This window comes from Sus scrofa, chromosome 5 (genome assembly GCF_000003025.6).
Source record: "Sus scrofa isolate TJ Tabasco breed Duroc chromosome 5, Sscrofa11.1, whole genome shotgun sequence".
NCBI lineage: Eukaryota > Metazoa > Chordata > Mammalia > Artiodactyla > Suidae > Sus > Sus scrofa.
In genome coordinates this window covers 28,916,948-28,931,053 of record NC_010447.5, presented here as the reverse complement: position 1 = coordinate 28,931,053, position 14,106 = coordinate 28,916,948, and the positions used below count along the sequence as shown (strand labels likewise).

Below are 14,106 nucleotides of genomic sequence, written 5' to 3'. Positions count from 1 at the left end.
TGATAATTTTTAAGTACAGACACCCCCTTACCCCATCCCCTCCACAGAAATATAATCACTTTCATCGAGAGGCAAAGCAACCAGTATCTGCTAATTCAGCATCCAACAGAATTGTCCGTGGCAACTCACAGGACTTGGTGGTGATTAACAAGCTACCTCTTTAAGCCATAGACCTGATCCCATTTGTTTCGTAAGTTTTTTTTTTTTTAAACTGGAAAAAAATGTTTTTATTAAATTAGTTAATTTATTTTTGCCCATGCCCATGGCATGCATAAGTTACAAACCTGTGCCAGCACTGACAACACCAAGTCTTTAACCCAATGAGCCACCAGGGAATTCCAATTTTTATTTTATGTAATGGAGTATAGCTGTTTTGTTTTCTTTTGTCTTTTTTAGGGCCCCACCTGTGTCATATGGAGGTTCCCAGGCTAGGGGTCAAATCAGAGCTATAGCTGCTGGCCTACACCACAGCCACAGCCATGCCAGATCCAAGCTATATCTGTTACTTACCCCAAACAGCTCATGGCAATGATGAGTCCTTAACCCACTGAGCAAGGCCAGGGGTAGAACCTTCATCCTCTTTGATACTAGTTGGATTTGTTTTTGCTGTGCCACAGTAGGAACTCCCTTTGTTCATTATTTCACTTTATGCATTATTTTAAAAATTACAGTTGATGAAAAAATATGCATTTTAAACCCTGGCAGTAATTTATCCCAGAAAAAAAGAATCTGATTCTTACAGATCAAGAAGTATATAAAAGGAGTTCCCATTGTGGCTCAGTGGTTAATGAAGCCGACTAGTATCCATGAGGTCTCGGGTTCGATCCCTGGTCCTGCTTAGCGGGTTAAGGATCTGGCGTTGCCATGTGGCTGTGGTGTAGGCCGGTGGCTGCAGCTCCAATTCAGCCCCTAGCCTAGGAACTCCATGTGCTGCTGGTGTGGTCCTAAAGAGCCAAAAAAAAAAAAAAAAAAAAAAAAAAAAAAACCCAAAACAAGGATATTTTATACAACATAGGTCTTAGAGCCAATATTTTATAATGAAACTCTTGTTTCTCAAACTGTTGTACAAAGAAACATACAAACTCTTTACATTAAAATTGAGAAATTTATTGATATTTCTTCATGAAGTAGTAAGCAGAATTAAAGAATATACAGCTTAAAACAGTTGAAATGATTCTAAAATTTTTATGACAATTATACATTTATGGCCAAAATGAAAATGAACAGTTTTTAAGAATTAAATCACTTAAAAAAATCTGCTTAATAAGTTACCTGAAATTAAACAGATATGAGGGTAACTGGGATAATGCCACTTCATCCTTCTCAAAAAAACTGTAATCCTAGTAGAACAGTGGTTCGGCGCTGCTCCCCACTCCCAGAAGCTACCTCTCCATTGTACTGATTACAACGTGTCAACCATCAGCCTTCAATGATTTGTAAAGATGCCACTTTTGGTTCCAGTTAAAAATGTTTCCAATCAGAGACATATGACTTAATTAACCTTACTCAGAAGAGTAGAGGATCAGTATCTCAACATACTGGTCATGGCTTTCTTCTAAGAGCTCACTGAGGTCAAACGTCCTCATGTAATTACAAATGTTAAAAGGTAAAATTACATCTTAACAGCAGCCAAAAATTTATATTTTTTTATGTATTTACAGTATCATACATATTTACAAGACAACATCCAACAGTGAAATGGAGAAACAAGAGACCACCTAGAGGCATTCATTTAATGCCTCAGTATTTTTCTTGTGCAAACTGAAACTTTCTCAAATTCTTTATAAAGCTAAAGACAGTCAACATTGCGAAGGCCACCATCCATGGTTAAAGAGCCAAACCTAAAACAAATGAAAAAAAGGCAATCTCAGAAGATTCATTTATTTGGCCTCCAACATTTTACAGAAGAGTATACAATATTAGCCAGAGGAATTAACCATCATTTTTAAAGAGCTAACCAACTACAATTTACTCTATTTCTCACTGAAACACAGTGGTATTATTAAAAATAAGTGAAAAAATACAACTCAGTGGCTTGGGAAGACTTCTTAAAAGAAAACGGTGAATAATGTAATCTAGAAACTGTTAGGAGGAGTTGGATAATTTCTTTTTGGTGGAGTTGGGAGTCAGTGTAACATACTTCAGTGACAGGAATAGGACCTTGCTAGACAGAATGTTATTTTGGGGAATAGCGGGAAATAAAGTTGGGTGATTAGGCTGGGGCTGGATTATTATACTCTTTGAATTCAAGCATGAATTTAGACTTTTTAGGTAACAGGAGTTCAGAGATTTTTGAGCCAAGCGAGTGGTACTATCAGATCAGTATCTGGGAAGATTATTTTTGCTGTAAAGATGAGAAGGGCTGGTTAAGTAAAGAGGTGACAGATTATTACCACGGCTCACAAGTGAGGGGAAAGGAGATCTAAATGAGGCTGATGAGAGGAAGTAAAGAAGAGTTAAGTATCTAAATAATTTATGTTCACAGGAGTATAAGAAAGGGAAAGAAGATGAGGAAATCAGAGGAGAAACCGAGCTGGGAAGGATGATGTTAAGTGATTTTAGACACAAGAAAATCTGAAGCGACAGGCATCCACATGGAGAGAGTGTACAGACACCCTGGCTTCTACTACTAGTTTTGGCACAAATCCTTAAGTGGTTCACATAACATTTAAGCTATGATTGTATCCTGTCTGATCACTCATACATTGTCAAACCTGCACATAAAACACGACTTATTGGACATGGTTCGTGAAGTGAGAATTTTTATTTCGCAAAACATAAGTGATTCAAAACCAAACTTTGTTAAAACATACTTTAACTGTCTCTTCTACTTGCTAATCTTTAGCTTTAGGAAACTATAAACTGATTTATAAAGTTATGAAGAGTTAAATAATTACTACATAGTTGCCAGAAACCAGTAGGAAAGACTTCAAACCTAAAAGGCAACTCACAGGAAAAAAAATGAATAAACATATAAAAGGATGTCTGACATTACTATTAATCAAAACAATGCAAATTAAAACAAAATGTCAGTTTTTACTAAACAAACTAAAAAAACTGATAATGTTCAGAGTCGACAATGGGACCAAAATAAGCCTTTAAGACAACTAACAACACCTATCAAAATTGAAACAGGCATACGCTTGACCTAGCAATTTCACATCTAGAAACATCTAGACATCAACCCTTCATGAATTCTCACACAAGTATATGAAAGTATGTAAGTATGTTCACTGAAGCATGGTTTGAAATTGTGAAAAACCAGAAACAACTTAAATGCCCAATAAACAGGGATGCCTAAATAGATATGGTAGATCCATACATGCCTAGTACAGGAATACCAGGCAGCTGTTGAAAATGAGAAAAATAGAGCTATATGTGTGGATATGGAAAAGCACCCTTGATACACAGCCTTAAGTGAAAAAAAGTTAGACTAAACTAGTATGAACAGAATGATTCTATTCTTATAAAACACACTCGCACAACAAACTATTAATCACTGAAGTGATTACTTCCGTGGGGGTAGAGAGGTATGAGAAAGGGCAGGTGGAGTCTTTTATTTCAATTTTTACATTTATATATTGTTTGAAAAAAACTTTAACAATTCATTAAAAAAACATAATACTACAGAAGTGTCTGATAACTTCCTGCTCAAAAAAGCATGTGATTTCCTAACAGTTAATCTTAGGAACCTCTGGTCTTTTATTTGTGAGAACAGGGCTAGTGGGGAGATGTGAGGAGACAGGAGGCTGGTTTCCAGCCCCAGTTCCCCTCTCAGGTATGAACCTCAATACCCATACGACATGGACAAAGACTACGTGCTCTGCCCTGCACAAGGCCGGAAGGCATGCTCAGTGAGGTCACGCAGGGAGAAAGCGCCCTGTAAGTAAGTGTACAAAACACCCTCAAACGTGAAATATCTGCATTAGTACCTTGGAGGTGAGGGAATCTGTGGAGAAGCACCGAAGGGCTTGACAGAGAAGGCTTCTATTCTCAAGCCAAATATGACTGAACATCTCTGAGGAACCTGTATAAGGAACAGCCGCCAAGAGCGGCTTTATTGGTTCTGTATGTTTTCCAGCTCTTTCTCCTTGATCTATTAGGATCCTGGAGATAAGCAGACACCCAGATCTTCAAAGAACTCGATGAAGAGACAGCACTCACATGCACGGAAGTCACTCAAGGAGGTATGCAGAGGGCTCTGTGAGTTACACAGCACCAATTAGAGTGCCGGCATCTCATAAGCGACTCTGATTCCAAAATTGCAAATGATGATTCTAATGAGAAAATGTTTTGAAAGATAATGTCCAAGAGATTTTTGTTTCCACAGATCGATTCAGAGAATTCTATTAGCCAGTGCTTGTATAAAATGGCATCAATAACAGTTGACTTGTCTTTATCCGAACAACCCCAAACACATTAAAAGGCACCATGAAATTCACAAAACCTCAGGGTTCTGACTCAATATTCCTTTCCTGCTACTTAACCTATTGCTACAGGAAGACAGAGATACAAATACAGAAACATGTAAATGAACTCAATAGCATATAATCACTGGGAAGAATGATTTTTGCATTACTCACCTTTCTAAAATGTGATTATTTTCGGCAAGTTCTTTAACTACCCCTTCCATTTCTTCCTTCAATTTCTTCATACTATACATATTCGAAATAAAGATAAATAAGTTCCTTCGCTCAAAAAAAGGATTTAGGTACTTTAGAATTATATTTATGTTTTAGTTCTCTAGATTGGTTCTCCAGATTAAATAACACTAGCAAATGCAGTGATAACAAATATCAAGAATTTCAAAATAAAAGCAAGATCACAAAAATAAATTTTAAAAAATGGAAACATTATAATTACTAAATAATACATTTCTTACCCAAGAGTCATTTCTACTAATGTGTTAGAACATGGATAAATTGGGGTCATGGTATGTTTGATTCCACTGGAGGCTGCAAACATTTTCTGTGGCAATGTTTCTTGTAACTAAAACATCAAAAACAAAAAAAACAAAAAAACAAAAAACAAAAGAAAAGCAAGACCCACATCAATCACAGAACAAAATACTAACTATAGATCTTAGCTCAAATGTTACAAGTTTTAATAAGCCTTTTAGAGCTTTAAGTTTTAATTTAATTTTATTTTTTTTGCTTTTTAGGGCCACACCTGTGGCATATGGAGGTTCCCTGGTTAGGGGTCTAATCGGAGCTACAACTGCAGGCCTACATCACAGCCACAGCAATGGCAGATCTGAACTGTGTCTGCAACCTACACCACAGCTCACAGCAACGCCGGATCCTTAACCCAGTGAGAGAGGCCAGGGATCAAACCTGAAGCCTCATGGTTCCTAGTCAGATTCATTCCTGCTATGCCACAAAGTAAACTCCAAGTTTTAATTTTAAAACCATCATGATAGAGAAATTAAATAACTCTTTAAAATATTTTTCCTATAGAGGATAAAAAAAAATGGCTTAGCAGATGTTTTTAATTGTTAAACATGTAAGTTCTAAAAACTTGGCTCAAAATACGTAACGCAAATGGGCAAGCAGAGCTGAATATAGGCATTTTATATCCTATTTCTCTCTTCTTAGTCATTATCAGATATAAACTGAGAAGAATTTTGATTCTTCCTAACAGGAAAAAGGTTTCTTTCTAGATGATTTTGAAGCCGTACCTCATTAGTGTAGTCTTGATACTTTGACACTTCTTCTTCAATATCAAAACACTGGTTAGTTAGGGATAGTAACTGTTTCCTGAGATGCAGCATCTTTCTAAAAGCCAAAACAACAACAACAAAAAATAGATTAATAAGCTGTCTAATGAAATATTCTTATTTATAATATGCAGTATACATTAAATTGCATATTGTGCAGTCAACCACTAATCAGCCTCCAAAAAGTTTACTTACCTCATCCATTCTTCTGACTTATCCAAAAATGCCTCATACTTTTTAACACATTCTTCTGTAAAGTGGGTCATAGCTTTTGTTGCATGATAAAATAGTTTTTGCCTGCAATTTAGAAATAATCAGAGGCTTAAACCACCATCACTGTTTCTATTTCCAATAGTAAAGAATTTTCAAATACATGAAATTCATGTTTCCTGTCATGACTATTGTGAGTTTAGAATATTTAAAGCACTAAACCAGAAGTTTCCAAGATAGACATTAGAGCAGCAAAAGAAGAAAAAGAAAATCCTCAGCAGAGAATGATCAAAAACTGTTTACTGAGAGATTAAGGTTAAGGAGGTGGTTAAGTCTGCCCTGGCCTATGTTCTCTATTACCTGTCCTTCTGTAATCTGCACACTCGAGGCAGAGGCGTGTCCCCTTATTCTCCCGTCTCAGTAACCTCTCTCTCAACCCAGGGGCCAGATGAGTGGGCCTCAAACATGTGCACATATAGTAACAATTCTATAGAGCTAAGATTAAAATGCAGTTTTTATTGTGATTAACTCCAACTTTAAGAAGAATCACAGTAATAACATAATCAGAAGTAATTACTAAACATAATCTGGACACTTACTTGTCAAATTTGTGGATTTGTTCTTCATTATAAGCTAGTCCTAAAAATAAGAATATATATTACTTTTGTAAATGCATAATCAAGAAATGGCATGCAGTATTTTTTCTTTTGAGATGGTTACTTCAAAAAGCCTGGAAATTTAAAGGAGATGTCACAAACTTGTGACCCATGGGTAGATACAGCTCACAAATGCTTTTATTTGGTCTGTACAGTGGTAACATTAGAGAAAAAAATTAACTGTTAACATTCAAACATCAGGGTATTTCAAATAAAGTCTGTATGTCTAGCTTCTCTTGAGACTGGGAAAACAATCAGATGAATCTGAATAGTGGCTTCCCCGTCATTCTGAGGATGTGGGGGGCCCTCTCTAGCTCCCCTCGGTCTCCACTGACTAATCTCTTTCCTTTCTGTTATGGGAAGGGCCTCCAGAGGTTTTGGAGTTTACAAGCCCTGATTTGAAATACCCAAAAGGTTGGTTTTAAGAATAATTTTTAATACATTCAACCTCTTTCCTGATAGAATTCAAGTCTGTGAAATAAATAACTTAAGTAGCCATCCTTAACAAATATACCAAATTAGTTCAAGCGAATTACAACTACAGGGCTACCTCATCAGATGAGTAAGTGGCAAATTTTACTTACTACGTTCTGCTTTGTCTTTTTTGAATTGATAGTAAATCTCTGTGATGCAATTTAACAGGACTTGTAGCTTTTCTACACTATTTGAGGAAGAAAAATCCAAATAAATTAATTGAGTTGATGTGAAAAAGGACATTTAATAATATGAGCAGAAACTACCAGTGAAGTTATAACCTACTGTCTGTCTTTTGGATGAGTGCCTTCTTGATGGGTCCATGTATCAGCCAGCAATCCACCTGGAGATAATTTGCTTTCAATATCCTGAAGACTGGTTTCTATTGTTCCCTGAGAACTGGAAAGCTAAATAAAACCAATGGGTTTCAGATTTACATGACCAAAAATCAGAAATGATAATCACAATGCTAATAGAGTCTAAAGTCTGAATAATATTTCTTTCATGGATTACTTCAATTCAGAGTCAGAAAAATTTTTATCTTTAAATACAAGGACAGTTTCTTAGGTTGTATCCCACCAAGAGTACAATGTAATAAAACATGAGTATTAATACATTTTATAAAACATTTCAAATCTTTTTAGAAAAACATGTAAAATTCTTTTAATCATTCAATTAAGCTTCTGTTTCTTTATCTACAAAATATGGTCAGTACTCTATCTCATGAAACTCAAACAGAAAAACTATTAGCAGTGTCTCCAGTATAAATGTAGGCAGGCAAAACTGGGCTCTCTTTGTTTAGTGATAAAAAGAAAAGTAATTCCTTTTAGAAACAAAAAATAGGGAGTTCTCTGGTGGCTCAGCAGATTAAAGATCTGGTGTTGTCACTGCTGAGGCTATGGTTACTGCTATGGTGTGGATCTGATTCCTGGCCCAGGAACTTCTCTATGCCACAGGCACAGCCAAAAAAACAGGAAAAGAAACCTCATCTAAGATCTTGCTCATTTTAAGCTTGGTAAATTTATCACTTATCTACAACAGAACTGAGCATTTGTGAAACTTTTTTTTTTTTCTTTTTGGCTGTGCCCATGGCATGCTGAGGAATCCCAGGTGAGGGACTGAACCCAAGCCACAGCAGTGACAACAATGAGTCTTAACTCCTAGGCCATCAGGGAATTATTTATTTATTTATTTTTAGTGCCCACACCTGCCTATGAAAGTTCCCAGGCTAGAGGTCTAATCAGAGCTGCAGCTGCTGGCCTGCGACACAACTGCGGCAATACGAGATAGGAGTCTCATCTGTGACTTACATCACAGCTTGTGGCAACACTGGATCCTTAACCCATTGAGCGAGGCCAGGGATCAAACCAGCATCCTCAAGGAAACTAATCGGGTTCTGAACTTACTGAGCCATAACGTGAACTCCAGGAACTCCAAATTTTTAAGGATGAAGGTTAGACTTAAGGGATAAATGTGTTTGAATATTTTAAGGATCATGATACATACCAGTGCTTTTCAAATAAAGTTTTAGGTGGCAGTTTATGCTGCTACTAGCAACAAAGTGTCTTTTTTACTCTGCTCTTGTTAGTATCAGTATTACATAATTGTTTAACCCCTCCTAATTTGAAAGAAAAAATGGTACCTTAATGTTAATATGCAATTTTCTATTACTATTGGGAGTTGAACTTTTTTCAAGAGTTTCGTTTAGATCTATTCATTTTTAAATCATTTCTAAATGTTCTTTGTCTGTTTACTGCAGATTTAATGTTTTCCATATGCATTTGTATGAGCTATTTTTATAAAAAACCCTCTCTCATTTTCTCCATCTATTTGTTTTCTGACATTATTTTTTGTTAGAGAGCCTGAATTCTTTTTTTTTTTTTAAACTTTTATTTATTTTGTTTGTTTGTTTGTTTGTTTTTGTCTTTTTGCTATTTCTTGGGCCGCTCCCGCGGCATATGGAGGTTCCCAGGCTAGGGGTTGAATCGGAGCTGTAGCCACTGGCCTACGCCAGAGCCACAGCAACTCGGGATCCGAAGCCGAGTCTGCAATCTACACCACAGCTCACGGCAACGCCGGATCGTTAACCCACTGAGCAAGGGCAGGGACCGAACCTGCAACCTCATGGTTCCTAGTCGGATTCGTTAACCACTGCGCCACGACGGGAACTCCCTGAATTCTTATATAGTCAAATATATACTTGCTTTTCATACGTTGTCTTCTTTAACATTAAGGTTAAGAATGTATTATACTTCCAAAATATGGAAAATATTTTACATACAAAATTATTTTTTAAATCATTAATAAAGGTGTGAGAAATAGCAAGCAACTTGAACATTAGGGGTATAATTACATGGGGGGGTAATAAGAAAAACTATTAATAAATCACTTGGCTGCAATATCGTGTCTACTTTAAAAGTAGCGTAACCTGGGAGTTCCAATTGTGGAGCAGTGGTTAACAAATCCTACTAGGAACCATGAGGTTGCGGGTTTGATCCCTGGCCTTGCTCAGTGGGTTAAGGATCTGGCGTTGCCGTGAGCTGTGGTATAGGTCGCAGATGTGGCTCGAATCCCGAGTTGCTGTGGCTCTGGCATAGGCCAGTGGCTACAGCTCCGATTAGACTCCTAGCCTGGGAACCTCCATATGCCGAGGGAGTGGCTCTAGAAAAGGCAAAAAAAAAAAAAAAAAAAAAAAAAAAAGTAGTATAACCTAACAAAACAAAAACAAAACTGGAAAGTGTCTTTAATGTCATACAAAAAATAAAAATGACAATAGGAGGTTTGTAGGGTTATAATCATTTAAAAATATATATAACAGAGTTCCCATTGTGGCTCAGCAATGGCAAAGCCTTCTAATATTTATGAGGATGTGGCTTCAATCCCTGGCCCCACTCTGTGGTTAAGGGTCTGTCGTTGCTGTGAGCTATGGCACAGGCTGGCAGCTGCAGCTCCAATTCAACCTCTAGCTTGGAAACTTCCACATGATGCAGTCAGAAAAAGACCAAAAGGAAAAAAAAAAAAAAAAATATATATATATATTTATACGTGTGTGTGTGCTGATAAATCACGTTCTAAGACAAAAGCAAAAAAAGAACAGAAAACATTTACAACATGACTGCCTATATTTAAACAGAGACAGATACTGGAGAAAACCATTTTCTGTTTCTTTGACTTTTAAACTCTTTATTCTACAACAACATTTTTCAAACGTTTTTGAAACTTTTTTTTTTTTTTTTTTACTTATGGTAAAAAATTCACTCTGCTTTAACTCTGTATTATTTAGGTTTGTATATTCAACAACTGAAAGTTTCATGGAGTAGTAATTTCCTTATTATAGGTGATGCATTCTGATGTTTTCTTTCTTTCTTTTTTTTTGCTTTTTAGGGCCACGCCTGCGGCATATGGAGGTTCCCAGGCTAGGGGTCTAATCGGAGCTACAGCCGCCAGCCTATGCCAGAGTCATGGCAACGCCAGATCCAAGCCATGTCTGCAACCTACACCACGGCTCACGGCAACACCGGATCCTTAACCCACTGAGCAAGACCAGGGATCGAACCTGCAACCTCATGGTTCCTAGTCAGATTCCTTTCCACTGCGCCACAATAAGAACTCCTTCTGAGGTTTTCTATTCTACTTCATTTGAAAACACTGCTGAATGCAATGTGCTAAACTTTACAACCTACTGGTTTGTTCATTACTCAGATTTTGAAAACCACTGTTCTAGATCTAAAAAAGATCTGAGGAAAAAAACCAACTAAAAACCAGCCTAAGCTCAGAAAGAGAAAAGGGATATAACACCAAATCCTTTTTCACTTTTAATTTACCATCATTTCATGAAAGAATACTTCCAATGCTAACAGCTTACAGGAGCATAATAGCATTTTTATTTATCTAATTTAATTGGTACAAGAACCTATGAGATAAGCACAGTAAGAAACTGCCCATTTTATTTTATTTTTATTTTTTGCTTTTTTTAGGACCTCACCCATGGCATAGAAGTTCCTAGGCTAGGGGATGAATCAGAGCTGCAGCTGCTGGCCTACACTACAACCACAGCAATGCCAAATCCAAGCTGCGTCTTCGACCTACACTGCAGCTCACGGCAAGGCCAGATCCTTAACCCATTGAGCAAGGCCAGGGATCGAACCACCTCCTCAGGGTACTAGTCAGCTTTGTTTCTGCTGAGCCATAACAGGAACTTCCTGCCCATTTTAAAGAAGAAGAAGATCCTGCTGTATAGCACAGGGAACTATATGCTTATGGCAGAACAAGACAGAAGAAAATATGAGAAAAAGAATGTGTCTATGTGTGTATATATATATACATATATAAATAAACTGGGTCACTTTTCTGTACAGCAGAAATTGACAGAACATTGTAAATCAACTATAATAAAAATTTTTTTAAAAGAAAAAGAAAGCAAGGATGCAGAGAAGTGAAGGCCCTGCTCAAGTAGCTAGGCAGGAACAGCTAGGTAAACAGAGGTAGATCTGGGATGAGTAAGCAGTTAGCTCTCAATACATAATTCCATGCTCTTCTACAATACATTTTATTTTATTTTATTTTATTTGTCTTTTTGCCTTTTCTAGGGCCACTTCCGCGGCATATGGAGATTCCCAGGCTAGGGGTCTAATTGGAGCCGCAGCCACTGGCCTACGCCAGAGCCACAGTAATGTGGGATTCGAGCCGCGTCTGCAACCTATACCACAGCTCACAGCAATGCTGGATCCATAAGCCACCGAGCAAGGCCAGGGATCGAACACGGGAACTCCTACAATACATTTTAAAGAGAGATCCAGAGGATACCTTGAATGCTACTGTATTTTTTAAAAGAGCAGAGACTTTTGTCCTAATTTTTTTTAGTTATAGAAATGATTCATTGGGAGTTCCCCTAGTGGCTCAGCAGAAATGAATCCAACTAGAGGGGGTTCAGTCCCTGGCCTCACTCAGTGGGTTGACAATCAGGCATTGCCATAAGCTGTGGTGCAGGTCATAGACCTGGCTTGGATACTGTGTTGCTGTGGCTGTGACACAGGCCGACAGCTGTAAATCTGATTTAATCCCTAGCCTGAGAACTTCATATGTCATGGGTGTAGCCCTAAAAAGCAAAAAAAAAAAAAAAAAAAAAGAAAAGAAAAGATTCTTGAGGAACCCAAATCTTTCTTTCCTTACTTTCTATTAGAAATTTATTGATATTTTCCTAGCATGCATCTATTTCTAAACAAGTTTAAGCACTCTGCATGTTAAATTACACTTATGAACTTCTTTTTTATTTTTATTTTATTTTTATTTATTTATTTATTTTTTGTCTTTTTGTCTTTTGTCTTTTGTTGTTGTTGCTATTTCTTGGGCCGCTCCTGCGGCATATGGAGGTTCCCAGGCTAGGGGTTGAATCGGAGCTGGAGCCACCGGTCTACGCCAGAGCCACAGCAACGCGGGATCCGAGCCGAGTCTGCAACCTACACCACAGCTCATGGCAACGCCAGATCGTTAACCCACTGAGCAAGGGCAGGGACCGAACCCACAACCTCATGGTTCCTAGTCGGATTCGTTAACCACTGCGCCACGACGGGAACTCCAAATTACACTTATGAACTTCTTTAACTGCCACAGAGGCAATACAAGAACATGATGGATTTTAAAGAGAGAGAGGGAGAGAAAGGAAGAGGGAGAGAGAAATGGGCTTAAAATAAGGTAGGCATTTGGAGTTCCCGTCGTGGCGCAGTGGTTAACGAATCCGACTAGGAACCATGGGATTTTGGGTTCGATCCCTGGCCTCGCTCAGTGGGTCAAGGATCCGGCGTTGCCGTGAGCTGTGGTGTAGGTTGCAGACGTGGCTCGGATCCCAAGTTGCTGTGGCTCTGGTGTAGGCCGGTGGCTATAGCTCAGATTTGACCCCTAGCCTGCAAATCTCCATATGCCACCGGAGTGGCCCAAGAAATGGCAAAAAGACAAAAAAAAAAAATAAATAAATAAAATAAAATAAGGTAGGCATTTGGAAACGTCATAAAGAATTTCACAGCGGAGTTCCCATCGTGGCTTATTGGTTAACACATCTGACTAGCATCCATGAGGGAACAGGTTTGATCCCTGGACTGGGTCAGTGGGTTAAGGATCTGGTGTTGCTGTGAGCTGTGGCACAGGTTGCAGACGAGGCTCGGATCTGGTGTTGCTGTGGCTGTGGTGTAGGCCGGCAGCTAGAGCTTTGATTCGATCCCTAGCCTGGGACTCTCCATATACTGAGGGTGCGGCCCTAAAAACCAAAAAAAAAAAAAAAAAAAAAAAAGAATTTCATGGCAGGTAAGAGTATTTAAATAACTGTAAATAGTTCCTTCAGTTGGGAAAACGCTACCTTTTCTTTGGGGAGTTTATGGCACACCATCTCTCTAGGAAAGTTCAGATCTAATCTTGCCAGCAAAGAAACAGATTCTAAGTCCATGATTATCAAAATTTTGTAAATACTTACTCTTAACAATTTGGTGTGTATGTCTGAAATTTCACCTAACTCTGTTGTTTCTAGGTTGATCTTCATCAACTTTTCATATCTGTATGAAAAACAAGTACAGGAAAATTAAATGAGCATAGATTTTAAAAGAAGTTTTATAAATTATATCTAATCTTTTATTTTAACCATTTAAGAACAGAATATTGAATGTAAAGCCTACAATCAACAGATTCCAAGAAAACTTGATGTCTTTCTAAAGAAAGAATTTTATACACTTCTACTTATAAATATGCAGATTAAGAGATTAAACCATAAAAGACAACTTTATTCCAAATAGTCTTATGTCAGGATAATTGTCAAAATACAAGATTTCAGAATTAATGGAGGTCAACAGTATACACTAATTTAATTTATTGTATTTCCTGTGTAATACAAATAGTATAGCCTAGAAGAGGGCATTTAAAAATAGCACTCTGTTTCAAAAGGCATTCTCAGGGATAAGACTAATATGCAAGAGTAAACTAACAGTAATCCCCAAATTCTAAAAATAATAAAATAAGGTTCTAGAATATCTTTCTACTTCCTTTGGTTACAGGTTTTATATT

General features: G+C 37.5%; 1 protein-coding gene across 4 annotated transcripts in view; it reads right to left on the bottom strand.

The window, feature by feature from the left end:
- Window positions 1,090-14,106, bottom strand: part of TBK1 (TANK binding kinase 1) — a 49,755-nt gene continuing 36,738 nt past the window's right edge. For 2 of the 4 annotated variants that reach the window (XM_021090853.1, XM_021090854.1), the window contains 9 exons: window positions 13,523-13,601; window positions 7,342-7,463; window positions 7,167-7,243; window positions 6,526-6,565; window positions 5,912-6,013; window positions 5,678-5,774; window positions 4,883-4,989; window positions 4,584-4,655; window positions 1,331-1,841 (listed from right to left, as the gene is read on the bottom strand). In XM_021090853.1, the coding sequence (XP_020946512.1) occupies window positions 1,790-1,841; window positions 4,584-4,655; window positions 4,883-4,989; window positions 5,678-5,774; window positions 5,912-6,013; window positions 6,526-6,565; window positions 7,167-7,243; window positions 7,342-7,463; window positions 13,523-13,601 (748 nt within the window). In that variant the 3' untranslated portion in view covers window positions 1,331-1,789. 4 annotated transcript variants of the gene reach the window in all.